This window comes from Topomyia yanbarensis, chromosome 2, assembly GCF_030247195.1.
Source record: "Topomyia yanbarensis strain Yona2022 chromosome 2, ASM3024719v1, whole genome shotgun sequence".
NCBI lineage: Eukaryota > Metazoa > Arthropoda > Insecta > Diptera > Culicidae > Topomyia > Topomyia yanbarensis.
The window spans coordinates 96,253,463-96,277,220 of record NC_080671.1 but is presented as its reverse complement, the minus strand read 5'-3'; the positions used below and the strand labels follow the sequence as shown (position 1 = coordinate 96,277,220).

General features: G+C 42.2%; 1 protein-coding gene across 1 annotated transcript in view; it reads right to left on the bottom strand.

Annotated features, from left to right (window-relative positions):
• LOC131678889 (inactive dipeptidyl peptidase 10) overlaps window positions 1-23,758 on the bottom strand; it is a 565,731-nt gene that overhangs the window by 154,103 nt on the left and 387,870 nt on the right. Inside the window, exons 4-6 of the mRNA XM_058959306.1 lie at window positions 13,154-13,268; window positions 12,956-13,050; window positions 4,080-4,207 (exon numbers count right to left, since the gene is read on the bottom strand). Coding sequence (XP_058815289.1) covers window positions 4,080-4,207; window positions 12,956-13,050; window positions 13,154-13,268 — 338 coding nt within the window. The remainder of the gene's footprint in view (window positions 1-4,079; window positions 4,208-12,955; window positions 13,051-13,153; window positions 13,269-23,758) is intronic.

Genomic DNA, 23,758 nt, shown 5'->3' with positions numbered 1-23,758 from the left:
GGTACAAAAATTACAAAAAACCGAAATTGGACTTTACCTTATTTTTACGAAGCTACGTAAAGTGTCTATTTTTTATAAAACAAATAAATCTCAGTTTAGAGCAAAAGTAATAAATTACAAGCGAGTTTTTATTTTCCTTTAGATTGGTATGTACCAACTTTAGTTTTAAGAGTATGTTTATTTTATATACATTTTTTTTTTGTAAAACTAGTCGGCAATTATTTCAAAATTTTGTAAGCTAAAATTCGCAACATTTTTTTATTGTTAAATATTTCAACGTGTTAGAATGGGTGAAACTTTTTGTAAATCTATAAAGCACTGAAATAAAACAATTTTAGCAGTTTTAAAGGTTTTCAGAATCTTTTATTCTAGTTGGACACGAATTATACGAATTTTGGTTACTCGAATTTTACAGTACATTCAAATACTTTGTATAATACCAATTAACATCTATTTAACGACGAATATCTTTCCGGAATCAGTTTAAACAAACATTTCAATGAAAAACATTGACAACGATAACTTAATGTGGGTGAACATGCAGGTTATCAAAGTCACCCCGGAATACGAAAACGGACTCCAACTTGAAATCATTTTTGGAAAAATAGCTGTAAGCGGACAATTTCAGGTAGAACCATCCAAACTTGTTCTCCATACATCAGTACATGGTTTAAAAATATTAAACTTGAAAAAAATGTGTTGCGTCTAGAAATATGCAATGATTACTTCGAAAAGTGATCAATGTCACCCCGGTTTACGGTATATAGTTTAATCATCAGACTCTATGGTTGAAATATATTTTGGTTTCTTTCATGTAACTTTCAAATGGTTAACAATATCGCCTTGATGTCAAAGGGAATGTTGCAGGAATGTTTACGGGCCTTTTGAAAAACCTATTATTGTTGATGGAGAAACGCGAATAACTCATGAAAAGGTCGTAATAAAACAAAATAATTGTGCTGTTAAAACAAAAGTTAAAATATCTCGAGAACTACTACATTTCAGAAATTTTTTGTTAAGAGCATTTCGATTTAAAATGGAATCATATTCAAAAAGAAAATTGTATTTTTGACTGCAAACAGTATAAATTATAAAAATATGTCAAAAGTTGTTGTTAGGAAAACTTTTTTATTGAAAGCTTCTCCATGATCCAAATACGCTAAAAAGTTTAGCTTTTACGTCTTTAAAACGATAAACATTAAAATTTTGACATTTTATGATGGGGTAACGCGAATAACTTTTAAAAAGAGCATAATTACACGAATTAATTGTTTTTGAAGGAGCAAAATTTCAAATATCTCGAAAACTATCGCATTTTGGAAGATTTTTGTTAAATGCATTTTAATTTTAAATGTTGCTTAGAATTATATTCTGCAGTAAAATTACAATTTTGTATGTCAATTAGTATGAAATTTAAAAACATGTACGAAGTTATTGTTAGAAAAACTTTTTAGCGATTTTTTCTCCATCATGCAATCACATTCAAAATGTTTTTTTTTCTCTTTGGGTTTTTATTCCTAAAATATAAAAAATTTTAAAAAATGTGTTTTTTCGCAATTTAAATTTTTATTATAAATTTTTGTTTTTTTTTGAAAAATTACATAACATTTTTTTCAGTGTATATTTTTTTCGGCCAGAAGTATTCATTCCCTGTAACTCGTTCTCAGATAGTTTTGCTGTATAAAGTAAAATAACCGAACAAAAAAAAATCGAAATTCATACACGTAGAAACGTTTACGCCCTTTTGAAAAGTTGCTCTTGAGTTAAAATAATCTTATTACCTTTGGAAAATATTTAGTCTTCCATGACGGTGAAACATGTAAAGTTTCATCGAAATCTAAGATGGTCGGTCACGATTTTAAAGATTTTCGGAGGAATTTTCGTGGAATTCCTCCCTTCCCAGTAACAAAAACTCCTTTCCGTGGAAAACGTGGAGATGCAGAGGTATATGCGGTCTCCACGTTTGTTACACTAACATTTCTGTTCCTTCCTCAGTAACTGTAAGGGCGTGGCTGGCGCCGTTATTGGCTTTTGAAAGTACAGAATTTTAAAAACGTGCCCATTAAAAATGGATAGCTACTCCCAGGCTCCATTCGTCGATTCTCTGTGCAATATCGCTTGTTTTGGTCAAAAACAGAGTAGCAACTACGAAATGTACGGTCATCATACTCACGTTCATTATTGAAAACTGATAATTCCTATCAATTTATAGTATGATTTTTTAGTGTTTCGGATTCTCTTCGTCAGTAACTAACACCAACATAATGGTAGTTAAATAAGTCCAAACCAGCACCAAATTGGCGCTAGTTAGATACTAAAATCCAAAAAGTCACACGTCTTGCATGAACACTAAACAACTGGCTTATACCGAGTGATGTCCCGATAGTGTGGACAGAGGTTCTGTTTGCCGACGAGGAATATGAACCGAAACTGTCTTTTGATATAAGAACCAAACGCCTGCAAAATTCCCAAATGGGTAAAAATTTAGATGAGACCAAATTTTTGTGCATAATGTAATACTACCTAACATAAAGTATGGTTTTTAGTGTTATGGATTCTTCTCGTCAGTAACTAACAACAACTTAATGCTAAAAAAATATAGCATAGAACTTAATGCTAGTTAGATAAGGTTCATATTCCTCGTCGGCAAACAGAACCTCTGTGCTTACTATCGAGACATCACTCGATATAAGTCAGTTGTTTAGCGTTCATGCAACACGTGTGCCTTTTTGGATTTTAGTGTCTAACTAGCGCCAATTTGATGCTGGTTTGGACTTATCTAACTAGCAATAAGTTAGTGTCAGTTACTGACGAGAAGAATCCGAAACACTCAAGAAAACCATATTTTATGTTAGGTCTAGGGACACAAACAATTTGGTCTCATCCAAAATTTTTCCCATTTGGGAATTTTGCATATTATCAATTTAGATAGTCTTCGATTATCGTTGTGATGTAATTGGACTATTGAGAATATGAAAGAAAGTATGCAATATGCGAATTGTGAGTTACGCTGCTTTATGAATTAAATGCGTTATTATTCATGATTCCGGTAACGTTTTCTGTTCCCGAATTGTAGAATACCAAATAAAGTATTATGCAATCAAAAACATCTTTATCACATGAATACGTCCATGACTCCGTTTAGCACCGATTAGTCTCTGGTCGCTACTAATGAGCCATTAATTCCGTTGTGATGGCTGTCCTGTGCTCTTGTCAACACGGTTCCGTCAACATAATCACTAGAAATGGTTGCTGGTTCGAACGGCAATTCCCCCATTCCCCTTTCCGCTTCCGATCAACGCCACCACGCCACATTGGCAAACAGTAGGGGGCTGGCTGCGGGTAGACTCGATGAGTGCTGGATAGGATATCAATCAAGCCATGCTGTGTTTCCCCTTCCTGGGCTTCCGTTTCCTTTTATAGTTTTTTTTCCTTGGATCCAACAAGGATTACAGCGTAATTTACAGTATTAGCAAGTTTTTTCTTGTACGCCTTTGGCTTCGCTTGTTGATCTCAAAACTTTCCCCCCGTTTCTGATGGTAATTAAATTTAATGAACGTGGAAGGAAAGTTTACGTATATTGTGGCCAAGGATACATTGCTGTGCGGGGAAAAGCAAAGAAAATTGGATCTGGGAACATTACATGGTTAAGTTTGAATTTATTTGTTTCTGTTGCTTAACTTTAGGTGAGTTCTAATCGCATTACTGAGCTTAGGGTCATCTACAATCTACCTGTTGTCCTCAAGCGTTACTTTTTGCAACGCAAACAATTCTACCTAGACCAGGAAAGTTGCCCTTAACTGAACCCTAATCCAAGGAAATTGCTACACCGCTTCGGTCAAGGCATTCTATTATTTAATTTATGGAAGCAGCCAGCTTCCCCCAGGATATTCAGATACCTGTGGTGTGGAGGAAGCTGGCTTTTCTGTTATTGTTTATTCAGAGGTTTCCTTCCGCCTTAAAGGACAGTCACCTTTGGGAAGGTTTTCCACTTAGCGCTACCTGTGCCTGCCTGCCAGCCATTGTGCGTACCGAACTGGAAATGATAGTATTAATTAATCATTAAATCCTCCACTTACCTGGTTGTGATATCGTAGACGGTGAATTGAGCAAGAAAGGAATGGCGGAAAAGTTTCTTCATGTTTTGCGCCAGCAGGAGAAACTTTCGGTCCGCCGAGATGGAGAATTTGGCTGGAGCGAGTGTTTTCTGGAAGAGAGAAGAATGGTTTTGCTGGTTAGTATGTATTAAAGTCGGTGAATTGTGACTATTTGCATGAATGATTAATTGTGATAGAGTCTGAAAGTCAGCCGAACACTTCGGAATTCTATGAATAAATTGATTAAGTGAAGAAATTGTTGACTACAGAATTTTTGCAGTGTTTCTGAGTGAAAATTTATGTTTCATTATTGTATCAAATACGACCATAATTTTTGTCCACGTTTCTAGTCAATTGCAGTGCAATGGCTCATGGCCGTTCCAGCTTCTCTATCCAGCAAGCAACCGAATGCAATGGAAGTAACATAAAACCAATATGAACATCATAAATTCCTTATCGTCTCGTCGCCCATCGTGCTCAATAAAACTCCTGTTGAACACGAAACTTGATCGTAATGCTGCCACCGTCGTCGTCGGTACGAGCTGGCCGGGCCAAAGGAAACCAACCATTTCCGTTCACACAGCATAAAGCTTTACAGTCTGTAGGTAGGGTCGTGTGATTATTTTAGTTTTATCGCAATTATAACACTAGTATTTGATGGTGTTTTAGTTGGAGAAGCGTTTATCTCATTGACTCAAACGGTTGGGAATGCGATTGGTGTTTTCGTTGCACTCAAAACGCGCGTAATTTGCAATTTCGAGGCCATTTTTGTTAATATACTAAATTAGCTATGGAATTTGCGTTACGACTTCGTCTCATCAGAATCCGACACTAACTTAGTGACAGGACTAAACTCTTTTTCTTGCGGGACATCGCTTGACGCTTGACTAGGGGTTTGCTTGGTAATCTAAATTGTGTCTACTTTTTTCGGAGCTAGCGTCAATCCGGCGCTATTTTAGTCCTATCACTAAGATAGTGTCGGATTCTGATGAGACAAAGCCGAAACGCAAATTCCATAACTGAATTGGTTATAGGTTTTGTACTCTTCACGTGCAAAAATGGTTTCAAACAATTTTCTCCTTAATAGAGAAAAATAGTTTTTGTCTAAATTGGTCTCGACTAAGGAGAAATATAGCATAGTTAATATACTGTTTCTTAGGAACAAAGCAAATATATTGATACTAATTTATACGATTTCATTGATTGTAAACCAAGCAACAACCGAAATACTACGAAACCTTTCCCATCAAGGCCGAAATAGGATCATTACCCCATACCAAGGTAGGTGAATGTGTATGCCAGGTGGCTGATATTCCGAACCGAGGGGTGAACAAATTATTGCAGTCATAAATTAGTGGGTAAACGAATTGCACTAACGGAGCCGGAAGACAGGGAGGAATGGGTTCGCTTGTTGCATGTGGGTCATCTGGTTTTCAAACCACGAGAGTGGCTGGCCTGGGAAGACTACCATGTTGTTTGATATTTGGAATAAGCAGTTAAGTGCTATATTTTATTCCATATTGGTTTTTTTGGTTGCATTTTGCGTCCAATTTGGTTTCGTCATTAAAACTAATTCATATAAAAATTAAAAGTGCAGATTTGATTTTAATGGTAGTTAGTTTAATCTCAAGAAACTATAACGATTAAAGTTTCTTCTGTATGGAACGTGTAGCAAACTGGGCGTGATATTTAGAGCTAGTACGCTTTACGGCAACTGTTGTCTGTGCCAGTTGGTTGTTCACCCATAAAATCATAGCAGTTCCATTATGAAAATCACGTACCTCATAGCGTTTTCGTTTTCGCATGATGCTTTGCTGGTGTAGTGAGCAGGAAGGCTCCATTTAGGATAGATATAAAATCATACTAGCTACCAGCACTGGTTGTGCTACGAAAAAGATTCGATCCTATTTTTGTAGCTACAAAACAAGACGGGTGGGTAATGTCAGATTTACATTCAGAGCCAAGAACATAGAAAATATATTATGCTGTTAATTCGAATGTAGCATTTTTACGTGCTTCGGAGTCATTTTTGTAGTATTTATGGAAGTCTATAACAATCAAAATTTAATAGAGTATTTTGCAATGAAAATTTTCAATTATATTTTTTAGATTCACCTTTGTTAGCCTCGGAAAGGAATTTTGTTGCCTGGAAAGGAATTGATTCCACGACAAGATTTGGCAATTCAAATACCGTTGGCGCGGAACAGAGCAAAACAATTGTATTAGCCACAACCACGAACAATATAGCCCGGATCGGGTCTCCAAATGTCGTGATATAAAGTCCTGCTTCGTTACGCTGTGAAAGTTGTAATGATACAGAAAAATAATATCCCTGTTCAAAAACAGCCTGGTGGTTTGGGTTACCTTACTTAATTGTCACAAACTGATTCTTCGCTAAAAAGGTACTAAGATAATCGAATTGCAGACGACTTATTAGCATCGACTGGATTACGGATATGGCTTGCACGAAAAAATAATTTTATTGGCTAGGCACAAACTGCCCCAAAACATCCGTAGTGGAAAAAAATTAGATTAAAGCTATTTTTTCTCCATTATCAGGAATCAGTAACAACTGGCTCAAACGGCACCTTCCCATGTTGATCAGAGATGTGTGCCTTGCCGTGATTTGTCTTTTCAACATTGTCCTGATGGGAAGGATTAGGGAAGTGGTATGGTTAGGAATATGAAAAACTTCGACACAGAGAACATAGACAATACTGAAGCATTCTTTACTCCCAAGGAAATAAAAGAAACTTCTCGATGAGCGGACATATCAACAACCCCCGAGGGCATTCTGTGATAACAGAACTACAACACCCTCGAAGAAATACTGTCATTCAAATGCGGCTTAAACTATAACTCTTAACCACACAGGGTTAAGAACAATAGCATATCCTTGAATGTTAGCTCTTTGTACATAGGTTCATCTATGTATGGAGAATCCAAAATCCGGATACGCAATTGCATTACTGTAGGGTAGTTACATATCAAAGGACATGATGTTCCATAATCGGATTCACAAAGATCTCATAAATAATACTCAGCGCGCTAAATATTAGCCATGTGATAATTGAGTTTGCAATGTCCAGCCATTGCCCCGACTAAACCACAGCAATTGTGCTTAGAAAAATGCAACAAATGCTGACATTTTCGGACTCACATCCAACAGAGAAGTCTTTGTTTGAGCGCAAGTTTACAAGCTACGCCAATGGTTGACATGTTCGGATGCTGCCCAAGAGCGAATCATATGCTTTATCCAACTTATCGGCAAGTGGTACAACTGATTCTGGACCAACGAAGTCGGTCGCAGCGCCAGCTCTGACGGTTTCGTCCGCCCATTCATTTCCAGTAATACCGGAATGATCGGGTACCCATAGAAGGTAGATAGATACTAATTTCGATCTCGATTCTGCCGAACTAAGTGCTTTCAGGGCAACCTGACTGTCAGAGCAAACACAGATTATTTTACTGCAAATCCCCTGTTGAAGTGCCGATTGTACGCCACACAGAATCGAAAAGATTTCTGCTTTGAATACGGTACAGTATCTACCAAGCGAACGAGATTAGTTTAATCTCATTTCACGACAATAGACACCAGCACCGACTCGGCCCTCCAACAAAGAACCGTCAGTATAACAAATTATGCATTATTCAAGTTGTCGCTTCATCCAATGCTAGCATAACCTAAACAAATATGCATCTTTCCCCCGCCATCCATTTAGTGGCAAGTGTTGCCAAACGCATTTTCAGCTCTTCATTTGAAAAGAAGGAAAATAGTTGGCGAAGGAATTTTAATTTTTTAACCATAATTGGTCGGTCCGACCGGACTAAGTGACAAAATATTGATTTCGAGAAAGACGGGTTTAAAGTTTAAATTGCAGCATCCTCTACGTTATAATTGGAAATTATTTTTTGCCATAATTCTTGTTTATGGTTACATATTTCAAATCTGGCAAAAGTTCAATGTAGCTGAAGGAATTCTTTATCCAGTATTGTCATTATCTCTTTTTTGAAGTTTTGCGACTTAGTCCGGTCTGACGTACCACCGATCAATTATCATAAATAATCATTTGAAATTTTCCCATTCAAACGGGATTCTGGTTTCGGCGTATTAGCTTTTTCTCAGCAGACGGTGGATTCGGCCGACAAAAAACTAGAGACTGGCCCAAAACGAGCGAGATTTTGATTTTCCCAACACCTTTCCTCCTTTGCCGCATCCAGACATAGCGAGTGCATGTGTGGTGTAGCCAACACGAATGATCCGCACTCGTATGCGAGCCCCGCTTTAGTACTCGGTTCAGTTTACGTTCGAAGCCAAATGGACTGGCCATCGAACGATATCAGTTTACCCCCATCGTTAAAGAGCTGGAGCTTCGAGCGAAAACTATTTTCATTGGGATTTCAAAATTTAGATCTCTTGGTTGATGGTTTGATAGAGCTTATAAGGATTTATTTATTTTTCACTGCGTGGGAGATTTTTGTTCCAATTGGCCCTACAAGTTAATCTTTACTGTCAGACAATGGAGCCGGCTGAATCCTAATAATCACCTTTTTTCCCGATATTGAAAGTCTCCGGACATTCAACAAGGTTGGTTAGTAGAAATTGACTAAAATCACAAATCTTTCGGTTCAAGATTTGCAGCTCGGTGCATCAATCATGAACTGGCTTCGGCCGGGTGATTAAAATCCGGTTTTTCGTTGTGTATGCTACTTTTTAACCAGCAGAAATGAAAATAATTGCATCTGGTTAGGATCAGGTAAGGTAAGGATATAAACGCATTCGTCCACCAGCCGTGTACTACTCACAATTTTTCTTTCTCGGTATTGTAGGGCAAAGTGGGCCAATTTGGACTGCTGGCCAATTCGGACCCCTGCTGTTTCTCAGCTAAGGTAATATTATGAAAAGCGGAGGTGTATATCATTTTCATGGCTGTCATGTAGCTCTGTTCTATCGCGCACATTTGCGGTTCTCAGTTTTCATGTGCATGCGCTAGGGGTGAATGTTGTTTCGGAGCACTTTTTTGAAAAATGTGTAAGCCGAAAAACAAGATTTTTGTTGGGAACAACAATTAAATAAATCAAGTGCATTATCGTGATTTTAGATCTGCCGGACAATATCTTTTATTTGATATCTTGTTTTAGGCTAGACTATCAAATGTTTTTGTTGAATCGGTATGTGAATAATGGAATATGGGTTGGTTCAATTTGAACCTTTTGTCGTATATACGATAAGTTACACGATCGCGAAAAACCCTTAGAGAAGAAAGTGTGCATATTTAGACGTTATAGCTCACCTATTGTTATGTAATTTAGCCTGGTTCTTACTTTTTATTATATACTTACTACAAAGTTTTATATATCAAAGAGAACTTTTCATTTCACAATTCAAAATCTCAGGTGCTCAATATTCGCCAGGTTCTACTCCACTTGGTCCAGCCACCGGCGACGCTGCGCTCCTCTCCGTCTCGTACCTGCCTGGTTGGAGGTGAAACCCAGCTTGGTGGGGTTGTTGTCCGGCATCCTCACAGCATGCCCCGCCTACCGTACCCTTCCAGCTTGAGCTACTTTCCGGATACTTGGCTCACCATAGAGTCGCGCAAGTTCGTGGTTTATCCTTCTTCTCCACACGCCATCCTCCTGCACACCAACGAAGATCGTTCTCAGCACCCTTCTTTCGAAGACTTCGAGAGCTTGCAGATCCTCCTCGAGCATTGTCCACGTTTCGTGCCCGTAGAAAACCACCGGTCTAATCAGTGTGTTTTACATGGTGCATTTCGTGCGGTGGTGAAGTTTCCTGGATCTCAAAGTTTTGTGGAGCCCATAGTAAGCACGACTTCCAGAGATAATACGCCTTCTGATCTCTCGGCTGGTGTTATTATCCGCAGTCACCAATGAGCCTAGATGGATGAACTCGTCAACCACATCGAACTCGTCGCCGTCGATCGTAATACTACTGCCCAAGCGTTCCCTCTCGCGATCGGTTCCGCCAGCCAGCATGTACTTTGTCTTAGACACATTTATCTTCAGTCCTACTCGTGCTGCTTCGCGCTTCAGTCGGGTATACAGATCTGCTACCGTCTCCTTGTCTCTACCGATTATGTCCACGTCGTCAGCGAAGCACACGAACTGTCCGGACCTCGTGAAAATCGTGCCCCGCATGTTGAACCCCGCTCTTCGCATTATACCTTCCAGCGCTATATTGAACAGCAGGCAGGACAACACCTTACACCATCCATCGTAGCCTTAATCAGCAGTCTTGTCAGCTTCCCAGAGAAGCCGTTCTCGTCCATCATTTTCCATAGCTCTACACGGTCCGAAGTGTCATATGCGGCTTTAAAGTCGATGAACCAGCCTGATAACTCCCGACAAATCCATTTACCAGTGGTGATAGGCGCCGGAATAGAATCTGGGATAGTACTTTGTAAGCGGCATTTGTCACTGTGATCGCTCTGTAATTTTCACAGTCCAATTTGTCGCCTTGATGACCCCTTCCTTCCACTCCTCCGGTAGCTGTTCTCTGTCCCAGATTCTTTCGATTATTCGGTGCATGCTTTCCGTCAGTTTCTCTGGACCCCCCTTGAAGAGTTCCGTTCCTAGACCATCCTTACCAGCTGCCTTGTTGTTATTGAGCTGTTGAATAGCCTCGTTAACCTCGTTCATAGTAGGCGCCGGTACATCCCCGTTGGCTGCGACATAGACATAATCGTCCTCCTCGAACGCCCGATTGTCCGCCTGCGCACCATTCCGATGTTCATCGTAGTACTGCCTCTACCTTTCGACCACCTCACGTTTGTCCATCAAGATGCCACCTTCCTTGTCTCTACACATTTCGGCCCGCGGCACAAAACCGTTGCGAGAGTCATTCAGCTTCTTGAAGAACGCCCGCGTTTCCTGAGAGCGATATAACAGCTTCATCTCCTCTCTCTCAGACTCTTCCAGGTGACACTTTTTGTCCTGAAAAAGACGAGTCTGCTGTTTTCGCTTCCGTCGATATGACTCCACGTTCTGACGAGTGGCTTGAAGCAACATCGCTGTGCATGCTGCACTTTTCTCGTCCAATATCTCTTGGCACTCGCCATCGAACCAATCGTTCCATCGACTCCTCTGTACGTATCCCAGGACGCTCTCAGCAGTGCTGCTTATGGCTTATGGCATCTCCTGGTCCAGCAGTCCTCAAGGGGAGCATCGATGAGCTCCTCCTCCGGTGGCAGCGCTGCTTCAAGATGCTGCGCGTACGTTGTCGCGACGTTGGTTTCCCTCAGTCGGTCCAGGTTATACCGCGGTGGACGCCGGTATTTTACACTGTTCACTACGGATAGTTTTGAACGCAGTTTAACCATCACCAGATAGTGGTCCGAGTCGATGTTAGCGCCCCGATAGGTCCTTACGTCGATAATGTCCGAGAAGTGCCATCTATCAATCAGAACATGATCAATTTGCGTCTCTGTTTGTTGCGGTGATCTCCAGGTGTATCGGTGCAGGAGGCGGTGCTGGAAGAAGCTGCTCCTTACGGCCATGTTCTTGGAGGTGGCGAAATCGATTAGTCTTAGGCCGTTCTCGTTCGTCTGCTGGTGGGCGCAGAACCTTCCAATTACTGGTCTGTATTCCACCTCCTGGCCAACCTGAGCATTGAGGTCGCCGATGACGATCTTGACATCATGTCTTGGGCAGCGATCCAACTACGCGTAGAATTCGTTTTTGTCGTCATCGCTACTTCCGAGGTGGGGACTTTGCACGTTAATTATACTGATGTTGAAGAACCGGCCCTTGATCCTCAACCTGCACATTCTGTCGCTGACCGGCCACTATCCGATCATACGCTTTTGCATCTCCCCCACCACCATAAAAGTTGTTCCCAGCTCGTGTGTATTGCCGCAGCTCTGGTAGATGGTGTGGTTCCTGCGAAAGACCGGCACCGTAGACCCCTTCCAACACACCTCTTGCAGCGCCACAATGTCGAACTTGCGGTCTTTCACTATATCGGCAAGTATGCGAGTGCTCCCGATAAAGTTAAGCAACCTTCAGTTCCATGTCCCAAGTTTCCAGTCTCTTGTCCGTTTCCGTTGCGTACGTCTGTGCCAATTTTGTCCATCCGAAATTTCTTGTTGAACTTCCTGAGCATGCTGTTTTCATGGTCGGCTAGCTAGGCCTGAGCCAACCCTGCAGTAACGCTCAAGGATCACGGGAGGAAAGAGATTTGGGCTAAGCGCTTATATAAAGGCAGCGCTGGCTCGCCTTGTCAGGGCTGCTTTAGGGCATGTGGTATTTAGGCCTAGAACGTATAGAGCCCACTACCTCGTCCTACCACACCCGCAGTCAGCCTCCGCTACTGGTACGGGTCGCGAATCACAACTAGTTGCTATTGCGACTAAGCATCATCCACCACCTATGACCCGCCCGGTTGCTTGCAGCTCAGCTTCCCACATAGGAACGCTGTGTGCTCGTAATGATTGATATTTAAAATTCTTTCGTCATTTAAGTAGCCATATTGATGGCTCTGACCGAGATGCGCTGAAAATTTTCACCATTGCCGAGTAGTTTTCAAAAGCTTTTTCAAAACATATTTTGGTCATTATTGCATGTCATATGTAGGTACTCTAAAGTTTGATACAACATTGTTGAACATATTTTCGGCAAGATGACGAAGAAATTGATTAAATCCATGTAGTACAACAAATGATACATGCGTTCCAGACATTATACGACTCTTCTTACGAAATTTCGAAAAGTAAGCCGTTAGCCACGACGAAAGTATGTTTTGCTAACTAGTGAACTGATTTAATTTGATGGAGATCTGGGGTTTTGCAACAGACGTGGCAAATTAATAAGTACATCTAACTGAGCAATTTCCCACTTACCAGTGTCGTATTGGCCATCAAAATTCGCTCCGAGAGATTGATCATATTGAGCAAACTAATTTCTCCCCAGTGATTTTGGTACAGGAACTCATCCGCTATGCGAAAATAAATTAAAAGAAACAACAACAGCAAAACATTAAAAAGTTTTTCATTAAATAATTAAACAAAAAATATAATTGATTTAAGATGGAATCTTACTTCCGATCCAACTTCCATTGAGCTTTTTGGGAGCATATTCTCCGTCGATTATGTCCTGCAGTTTTATCCGTTGCCCTTTGACTCGTGGTCCTTCATCTGGAGGCGTGAGAAGAACCTGTGCGATAAAGTTTAAAAAAATGCGATTAATCGGAATTTAAGTCAATATTCAAGGAAACGCATGGTTGTTTGTTCTCTCAGGGTATTTAGTAAAGTTCAGCAGCTATCATCTGCCTAACATATCGAAATACACGATTTACAAGAACGAATAATGGTAAGATATTATCTCTTAATTACCCAATCCAATAAGCCGTTTACACAGCAGACTACGTATTTGCTTGGAACTTTAAACGAAGAAATCCAATTACGACCGAAATTTTATCTTTCTCAAGTCCACAGTTTTAATCTCGGCATCCGCTTTGCGACGATTGCCAGCGTGAATTTTTACTTTTCTCATTTACCAGCTGCAGCAGCACTAAGATGAACCCAAAAGGCGCAACGCCATAAATGAAAAGAAACCTAAACGATTTTTGTAGAGCTACGTGCTCCTATCGCTGCTACTGCTGCTGCTGCTGCGGATAGTCTTAGTTCTATCAGGATATCCGGTAGCTGATGAAAGTTTCCCGGAGCGGAAGGTAGCAGGCAGGCAGGCAGCGAGCACTAATGAACTCAAAATTCGGATCGCACGCTGCTCCCGCGGGTAACGGCGAAAGGATATTCCTCGACTACCAGTCATAAATGATTCTGCTCATTATTCATCAGCAATTGTAGCAGTTTGATAAAGAAGTAGGACGCAAACCGATTTGCGATTTTCGTTTTGGTTTGGAAGCGGGAAACGGAAATTAATGCTACTGCTTGCTGAATAAAATACGACTCGAAGATATTCAGTATGAAATTGATGACAATGATGTTGAATTGAATTGGATTTTTGCGTTTCGAATTCATGTCGTCAGTAACTAGCACCGACTTGGGGCTAAGTAAGACGATGTTTCTAAATTAGTACTTCAATTAGCACTAGTTAGACACTATATCCAAACAGTCACACGACATATATGACGCCTACAACAGCTGGGAAGTTCATGTCCCGGGAAGCATAACGGCAGAAGCTCTGGTTTGCTGACGAGAAAGCAAAAACGAACGGTTGTTTTTTGGATAAGGAACCATACGCCTGGCATTATGTAATATTCATTTACATTACTCGGAACTTGCCAGTTGCTTTAAACGTCATATATGTTTTTTGACTTGTTGGATATAGTGATGAATTCGAAACACAATAATCCAATTTAATTTTAAATCAGGCCTTGTGTCCTTAATGTACAAATTGGTTCAATCCATTTTTTTCCTTTTTGGGAATGAATATTGTATAATGATTAACCCTTAAATGCGCAATGTTGTTTTAATACAACATCGCGAAAACCATCTCAAAATTATCATAGTAACGTATTAAAGCAGTGAGACAATTTTCAGAAAATTTGAAAAAAATTGGTTTGCGCCTTTAAGGGTTAATACTAAAGAAGAAGAAATCATCATTTCCAGAAACAATTCATTTGAACAATTCTCTAGATCTATCTCCCTGAAAAAATGGCCAAAAATTTAACTTCTTTGTCCAGTCCGCTAAGGTTTCGTTTTTAATGATCTCATTAAATAAATTAAATGTTCTTCTGTGCTAAGACCTTCGTGAGAGAAACCAGTGCATAAACGTGGAAAATTAAGTTTCCAACCACATTAGAGATCGGAGCTGTCGGTTTCTTCCTTTGCAGCCATGTACAGTGACACAATCTCATATTCGTACACCTCTAGTGTATATGTTTAATATTGTTTCATAAATATTGGCGCAATTTAGTATAGGTATTGTTTTGTAAATGGGGTAGTAGAATCATCATCTGTCATTTTCTGATCATTTGTAATCTAAAGAGTGCAAGTTTTCGTACACTACACATAAAAAATCATTACTTCGTGTGAAAATGGCACAATTTGATATTCGTACACTTTTGAAAAGTCAATTAATTTGTCAATTTTAAGACCTGTTTTTTCTTTATTTTTTTTGTTTTACTTAGAAAACTTAGATTTTATGACTACGGAAAAGTGTTCATTGGCACAGTTTCCTCTACACTAGTTTAAGAAATTCCCTCAAATTAACGTAATGGTTTAAAACGTAAACAAGCTGCCATTATGGGCGAAAACTAATTATTACTCACCAAAATGAAGGTAAATCACTTCATGAAATCTTTGAAATTGTTCAAAGGTTGCGTCCAACTATTTAAAATGTCGTTGATGTGGCGAAAGAGCAGATATTGCAAAAAACTTGAACTGTAAACAATTTACGATGAGGGATAAACGATTTTTAATTAGAAAAATTTGGGAAAATCGAGTAATTAATGTTATATACATGGTAAATAAATTGAATCATAGCATTTAAGTATAAGTCTGCTCTGGTACGGCTCGTAATGTATGGAGAACGGACCAAGGCCGGCGGAACCCTTTTTTCCGAGTGGGTAGTAAGATTCGAAGTGATTTCTCCTCGTACTGACGAAAGTTCAGATATGGCGTGTGTAAGTGAAAATGAAAATTCCCTGATAATATCTGGTGGCTATTTGGAAACACTCTTTGTTTACAGGGCTGTTGGTCTGACGGCTCAGCGAAAATGTGTTTGTTGAATACTGCACCCAAAATCCCGAAATCCAACGGGCATTTTTATATTACTTTTGGGTAAGATTATATTGCCTTTTTGGTAACAGACCACGCAATTGCGCATTGCGGTATTAAACTCATATTACCGCAAATGTAGAAAACGGTGGAATGACGATGTAGGATAATTCGGTCGATTTCTATAATAGTAGTAGTATAGAGTCAAACCAGCCGGAGTTCTGGCGAATTTCTACCCAAATCCAGGCCGGAATCTGCACTAATTTTGGCAGAAATAGGCGGAATTACGGATTTTTTATAGGGTAACTTGGATAGTGAAAGAAAAATTTTATGCAGTTTTCGGATCCGGCCTAGTTTCCGGATCGGATACAGCTCCTGATCTGGACCAGTACCCAAATTTGGTCCTCCCGGATCTGGATCAGTTTCCGGATCAGGACTAGTTCCCGATCCGGATCAGCTTCCGGATCCGGACAAGTTCCCTAATCTGGACCCATACCCGGTAATGGACCAGTCCCTGGATCTAGCCCATCCCTTTTTCCCGTTACCAGGTCAGGACTTGACAGTAACTCCTAGCCCTGGCCTCCTCGTGGCGTCGACTGGGATACGAGTAACCTTAGTGAAGATCGGGTAACCAACCCCGGTGGGAACTTTGGTCGTATGCTGGCAGGGAAGGGGGGGTTACCCTTCTTCGGAAGGTGGGACCTTAAGCAGTCCTGGCACGATGGCCCACCGGCGAGACAGTGGTTGGCGTAGGCCCTATAAGCCGCCCCTTAAAAAACCCACATAACGAACAATACAAAAGAGAATACGACCCAGAACAATCGGCAACGACCCAGGCGACGAATAAAGGATCACGATTGGAAACTCGGAACATGGAACTGCAGATCGCTCGGCTTCGCAGGATGTGACAGGATAATCTACGACGAGCTACACCCCCGCAACTTCGATATCGTGGCGCCGCAAGGACTTTGCTGGACGGGACAGAAGGTGTGGAAAAGCGGGCATCGAGCGGCTACCATCTACCAGAGCTGTGGTACAACCAACGAGCTGGGAACCGGCTTCATAGTGCTGGGCAAGATGCGCCAACGTGTGATCGGGTGGCAGCCGATCAACGCAAGGATGTGCAAGTTGAGGATCAAAGGCCGTTTCTTCAACTACAGCATCATCAACGTGCACTGCCCACACGAAGGAAGACCCGACGACGAGAAAGAAGCGTTCTATATGCAGCTGGAGCAGACATACGACGTTTGCCCTCTGCGAGGCGTGAAAATTGTCATCGGCGACATGAACGCACAGCTAGGGAGGGAGGCAATGTACAGACCGGTGATCGGGCCTAACAGACTGCATTCCGTTTCAAATGACAACGGCCAACGATGTGTGAACTTCGCAGCCTCCCGTGGAATGGTAATCCGAAGCACCTTCTTCCCTCGCAAAGATATCCACAAAGTCACCTGGAGATCACCGGACCAAGTAACAAAAAATCAAATCGACCACGTTCTAATCGATGGTAGATTCTTCTCGGTCATCACAAACGTCCGCACTTATCGCAGTGCGAATATAGATTCGGACCACCACCTGGTTGCAGTATGCTTGCGCTCAAAACTTTCGACAGTGCATAGCTCTCGTCGAAGCCGAACGCCGCGGCTAAACATCGAGCGGCTACAAGATGGCAGAGTGACTCAAGAATACGCGCAGCAGTTGGAAGTGGCACTACCAACGGAAAAGCAGCTAGGCGCAGTTGCCCTTGAAGATGGCTGGAGAGATATCCGATCCGCCATAGGTAGCACCGCAGCCACTGCACTAGGTACGATGGGCCCGGACCGAAGAAGCGACTGGTACGACGGCGAATGCGAGCAGTTAGTCGAAGAGAAGAATGCAGCATGGGCGAGAATGCTGCAACACCGCACGAGGGCGAACGAGGCGCGATATAAACAGGCACGGAACAGGCAGAACTCGGTTTTCCGGACCAAAAAGCGCCAGCAGGAAGACCGAGATCGCGAAGCGATGGAGCAGCTGTACCGCGCTAAAGACACACGGAAATTCTACGAGAAGTTGAACCGCTCGCGCAGGGGCCACGTACCACAGGCCGACATGTGCAGAGATACAAACGGGAATCTTCTCACGGACCAGTGTGAGGTGATCCAGAGGTGGCGGCAGCACTACGAAGAACACCTGAACGGCGATGCAGCAGACGACGAGGATGGCACGGTAACGCACCTGGGAGCACGCGCGGAAGACATTACACTACCGGCTCCGGATCTCCAAGAAATCCAGGAGGAGATCAGCCGGCTCAAAAATAATAAAGCCGCTGGGGTTGACCAAATACCAAGCGAGCTACTAAAACACGGTGGCGAGCCACTGGCTAAAGCGCTGCTCTGGGTGATTACCAAGATTTGGGAGGAGGAGATTTTACCGGAGGAGTGGATGGAAGGTGTCGTGTGTCCTATCTACAAAAAGGGCGACAAGCTGGATTGCTGTAATTACCGAGCAATCACCCTGCTGAACGCCGCCTACAAGGTACTCTCCCAAATACTATGCCGTCGACTATCACCAATTGCAAGAGAGTTCGTGGGGCAGTACCAGGCGGGTTTCATGAGCGAACGATCTACCACGGACCAGGTGTTCGCTCTTCGTCAAGTACTGCAGAAATGCCGCGAGTACAATGTGCCCACACATCATTTGTTCATCGACTTCAAAGCCGCATACGACACTATCGATCGAGATCAGCTATGGCAGATTATGCACGAGTACGGATTCCCGGACAAACTGACGCGATTAGTGAAGGCGACGATGGATCGGGTTATGTGCGTAGTACGTGTCTCAGGGACGCTCTCGAGTCCCTTCGAATCACGCAGAGGGTTACGGCAAGGTGATGGTTTCTCGTGTCTGTTATTCAACATCGTGCTGGAAGGTGTAATAAGAAGAGCAGGGATCGACACGAGTGGTACGATTTTCACAAAGTCCGTTCAGCTACTTGGCTTCGCCGATGACGTTGATATTATTGCACGAAACTTTGAGAAGATGGAGGAAGCCTACATCAGACTGAAAAGAGAAGCCAAGCGCGTCGGACTTGCCATCAACACGTCGAAGACAAAGTTCATGATAGGAAGAGGTTCACGGGAAGGGAATGAGAACCGCCCGCTTCGAGTTTGCATCGGTGGCGACGAAATCGAGGTGGTTGAAGAGTTCGTGTACTTGGGCTCACTGGTGACCGCCGACAATGATACCAGTAGAGAGATTCGTAGACGCATCGTGGCAGGAAATCGTGCTTACTTTGGCATCCGCAAGACACTTCGGTCGAACAGAGTTCGCCGTCGTACGAAGTTGACCATCTACAAGACGCTGATTAGACCGGTAGTTCTCTACGGGCACGAGACCTGGACCATGCTCATGGAGGACCAACGCGCACTTGGTGTCTTCGAACGGAAAGTGCTGCGTACCATCTACGGTGGAGTGCAGATGGAAGACGGCACATGGAGACGGCGAATGAACCATGAGTTGCATCAGCTGTTGGGGGAGCAGCCCATCTGTCATACCGCGAAAATCGGACGACTACGGTGGGCCGGGCACGTAGCCAGAATGTCGGACAATAGCCCGGTGAAAACGGTTCTCAATTGCAATCCGACCGGTACAAGAAGACGTGGCGCGCAGCGAGCACGATGGATCGACCAGGTGGAAGACGATTTGCGGACCCTTCGCAGACTGCGTGGCTGGCGACGCGCGGCCATGGACCGAGTGGAATGGAGGAATCTTTTGTATACGGCACAGGCCACTTCGGCCTTAATCTGTTTATAAAAAATAAAGGTCAGGACTTGAACCAGGCCCAGATTTGGTGCTTAGATCCAGAGAAGAGTCTGGATCCGGACTGTCAGATCGGATACGTGGATCCAAACTATATGTCTTGCTTTCCGTACATGACGGGAAGGACTGTTAATGTTTTGTGCAGTCGTTACCTTGCTGTTGACGTTCGTGATAGAAAAAAAATTCAATTTAAAATTCAATTTAACTACGACCAAAATACCCCACCACTATTCCGAGTCGGCTTTTTTCTGACTGTGCTTTGAAGCTAGCTGAGTGTGAGCCGATGGGTATCTCCGGCGACCGACATTCATTCTGGCTTAGTGGAGGTCGATTTGAATATTTCTCCGAAGGCAAAAATAATACCAATAAGTCTCATTTTTCCGGACCAAAGACTAGCCATTTAACGTCATCGATATATCGCGTGATCTAACTAAACAACACTCGACCGTGTACGAAAAAGTATTTTGTCTACGTACCCACCCGGGAAGTAGAGATTGATGGTGTAGTCTCCGAGAAGGGCGTTGATTGCGAAATAGGGGATGGCTTCTTCCATATCCCTGTGCTTCAGTGTAAATTCTGGTATGCAAGCAATTGTGTTCAGTAAAAATCGAGGAGTATTAGAAAACTTATTTTCGAGCCTTTCGCCGGATTTGTTCTTCGAAATGTTTTTCTTTTGAACGGGGCTCATCTACTTGTTCGCTTTTTTGTAGCCCGGGCATGAAATGAAGAACCCATTGTAGAAATAAGGCACGGAGTGGAAAATGCGGAGAGGATCAAGACATTGGCTCCTGGTTTCGGATAGTCCACATGGGACATCCAAAACTTCAAGTGTCTCTATATTTCAGTCATATTATTTTTCTAGGTTTACATCCGACGTAGATCTTCCTCAATTTTATTATTCGCCATGGCCGAAAACAATATTGAGGAGCGTTTTGGGGATCAAAACGTGTTATTTCAATCGGATTAGTCTTTGCTCGGTACCAGGTATTGAAGTTGTCGCTTGTTAAATCCGAATCATAGGAAAATATTTATTGAGATTCTTTCCATATACATCGTACCTCAACTGGTTCGAGAAGATTTCAACTCCCACGGCATGTCATGGTGTTGTCTTCATGCTGATAACCGATCTACCTTACTGCATGATATTCGCGACAATTTCAGTATGACCATCTTGAATACAGTGGAAATAACACGAATGCCTACCAGCGCGGCCAAGTGCGTTAGATTTATCGTTGTACTCTGTCTCATTATTGTGCCCGTTGATTGAAAGTGCTACGCGTCCACTATATCCGAAACAATCGAATCAAAATGAGAAATTCCTCCGGTGGCAGTGTGCAACGTTTTGATTGGCTTGTTTTTCTACACTGAGATTAAAGGTCAGACGAAACGAATACCTGGCGCGAACAATCGTGGACGGTTTCCCACTCCGTTGTGGGCAGAGAGTGCTCAGAGGTCCTATAAAAACTTTTTGAACGTCAGATCGCCCAAATTTTTCCGAATATGCGGGCCGTTAGAAACGCAAATAAAAAACTTACTGCAAACTGAAAAACGCGGTTATTGGCACCGGTTCGTCAACGGATTAACGAGAGAACCAATATTTCGTTTAACAGCTGGGCCCTAAGTCGTGTACTTGATTCGACCTTTGATCGGAATACACGGAACTAAGAATTCTTTATCGGCGACAACAGCATTCCACGTAAATTCACATTCAAATGATAGACGTTTCGCGATGAAATTACAATAATGTATATAAACGTAAAAATTGTTTTGTTCAAACACACAAATTTATCTGACAGAAAAGATACTCGCGCTAAGCATTTTCCCCACAAAACTTATGGTTTTATATTTACCTACGACCATGTCTACATCGTTACAGTTCCAAGTAGGCACTTCGATCGATGGATCATGGAAAGCACCCCTAATTTTCCCTGAGAGAATATGGGCGATCCTAGATTCTTTATATTGAAGTCGTTCCGAATCGCCTGATACAAATATTGGTTTGAGTTCATTCGCATTGATCTGTTCCGGCTAATAAGAAAAGTGACATTTAGATTAGAATGGTAATGAGAAGGCGGACACTTAGGCATTAGAAGGTAATGTTTGTGAAACATCGTGCAGCTTTAACAAATTTTTCAGTTAGATTTAGAGTTAGAGAACGCTCGAAAGTTGGCAAATTTTGTGGGATAATGGAAGTTAAGGAATCCCACAGGCATTAACCAACCTTGGTTTAATAGGATGGATGAATGTCGTGACTTCCTTCGGGTGGCATCTCGGGTCATGTCTAATCATTATACGCTGAATGCGCATCTTCGGCGTATTGGGGTCGTAAAGAGCGTTCTCTGCGCTTGCGGTGACGGCTATCGCGGCATTAAACATGTTGTCTGGTCGTGCGTCTAGTGTTCTACACACCAACTAAACTAAATTTTACCGTTGAGGTATTTCGAAACTTACCACAATCTAGCAAACCGTAATTGACGAAATGACGAAATATAACCGTGCTCTGTTTAATTTTACATGAAAGATGTACTTTCCAAGCGCAGTGCCATAAAGGGCGAACACGAAATTATTGCGACACCGAAAATGTTATGCTAATTTTCTTATGATGTTTAAAATCAAACCAAAATTTTAGGGTAGTTTTATACATATATTTAGTTCAAAAATCAAAAGAAAAGTTAATCGATGGAGCCTTGAGTGTAAAATTGAACGCATTTTCGCTTGATGCCCTCCATCAAAGTCTTTACAGTGTCATCCGGTACCAGTTTCTCAGTTTTTTCCATTTTCTTAACATGTCCTTCTCGTCTTTGACTGTCTTCTTGCTCTTCCGAAGTTCCCGCTTCATCATTGCCCAGTACTGTTCCACCGGGCAGAGCTCCGGACAGTTTGGCGGATTCATGTCCTTTGGAACAAAAGGGAGAGAATTGGCCTCATACCACTCCAGGACACTTTTAGAATAGTGGCATGATGCCAAATCTGGTCAAAATAGCGGAGCTTCGTTGTGCTGCTGCAAGAACGGCAAAAGGTGCTTCTCGAGGCACTCAGCTTTGTAGATCTCGCCATTTACTGTCCCCTTTGTCACGAAAGGCTCACTCCTCAGTCCGCAAGAGCAGATGGCCTGCCAAATGAGATATTTGGAGGCGAATTTCGACATTTTCTTCTTCTTAAATTTGTCGTCCACATAGAACTTGCTCTTGCCGGTGAAAAACTTCAATCCCGGAATTTGTTTAAAATCGGCTTTTATATACGTTTCGTCGTCCATCACACAGCAGCCATATTTTGTCAGCATCTTCTCGTAGAGCTTCCGTGCCCGAGTTTTAGCCGTCGATTGTTGCCGCTCATCGCGGTTTGGGAAGTTCTGTACCTTGTATGTATGTAGTCCAGCTCTCTTCTTTGAATTCTGGACGTAGCTCTGCGACACGCCGATCTTTTTAGCCAAATCACGGCTTGAGACGTTGGGATTTGCTTTAATCATCCGCTTCACCTTTCCCTCCGTCTTTGTGTTCTCCGGTCCCGGTTTTCTTCCAGCTCCTTTGCCGTGGTCCAACGTCAACCGCTCCTGGAACCGCTTCAACACTCTGGAGACGGTTGAATGGTGAATGTTCAACATTTTTCCCAACTGCCGGTGTGACAGGTCAGGAAATTCCAGGTGTTTGGAAATAATTTGTTTTCTCGAATCGCGTTGGTTCACCTCCATTTTCGTTGAATCGAAAAACACGACTTCGAGTTTGACAGCATGTAAACAATACACATCAATGAAAAAGTGTGCAAAATTTGGTTGATTTTTACCCAATGGTAAAAATGTTATGCCCTGTTGAATGTGTCGCAATAATTTCGTGATCGCCCTTTATGTTGAGTAAAATTACGTGACTCGCAAAATTCAACCATGTTAAATTTAAAATCAAATGTAAAACTATTTCATTTTTGATGCTCGTATAGTCATGGTCAAGAGACGTAAATTTAGACGATTTTTTCTAGTTGTATAGTGCCAGATCTGCGTTAAACGAATCCCTTCGGCCTGGTTCTAGTCCGAGATATGTTGGCTAGGGCATTGCAATAAAAATTTTTTTTTGGATTCTCAAAGGCCCCTTCTCTCATATTGTGACAAATGTCAAAGTAAGCTCAGATGCCATTTCACATCATTTGGACAATTTTAGACCACCGCCC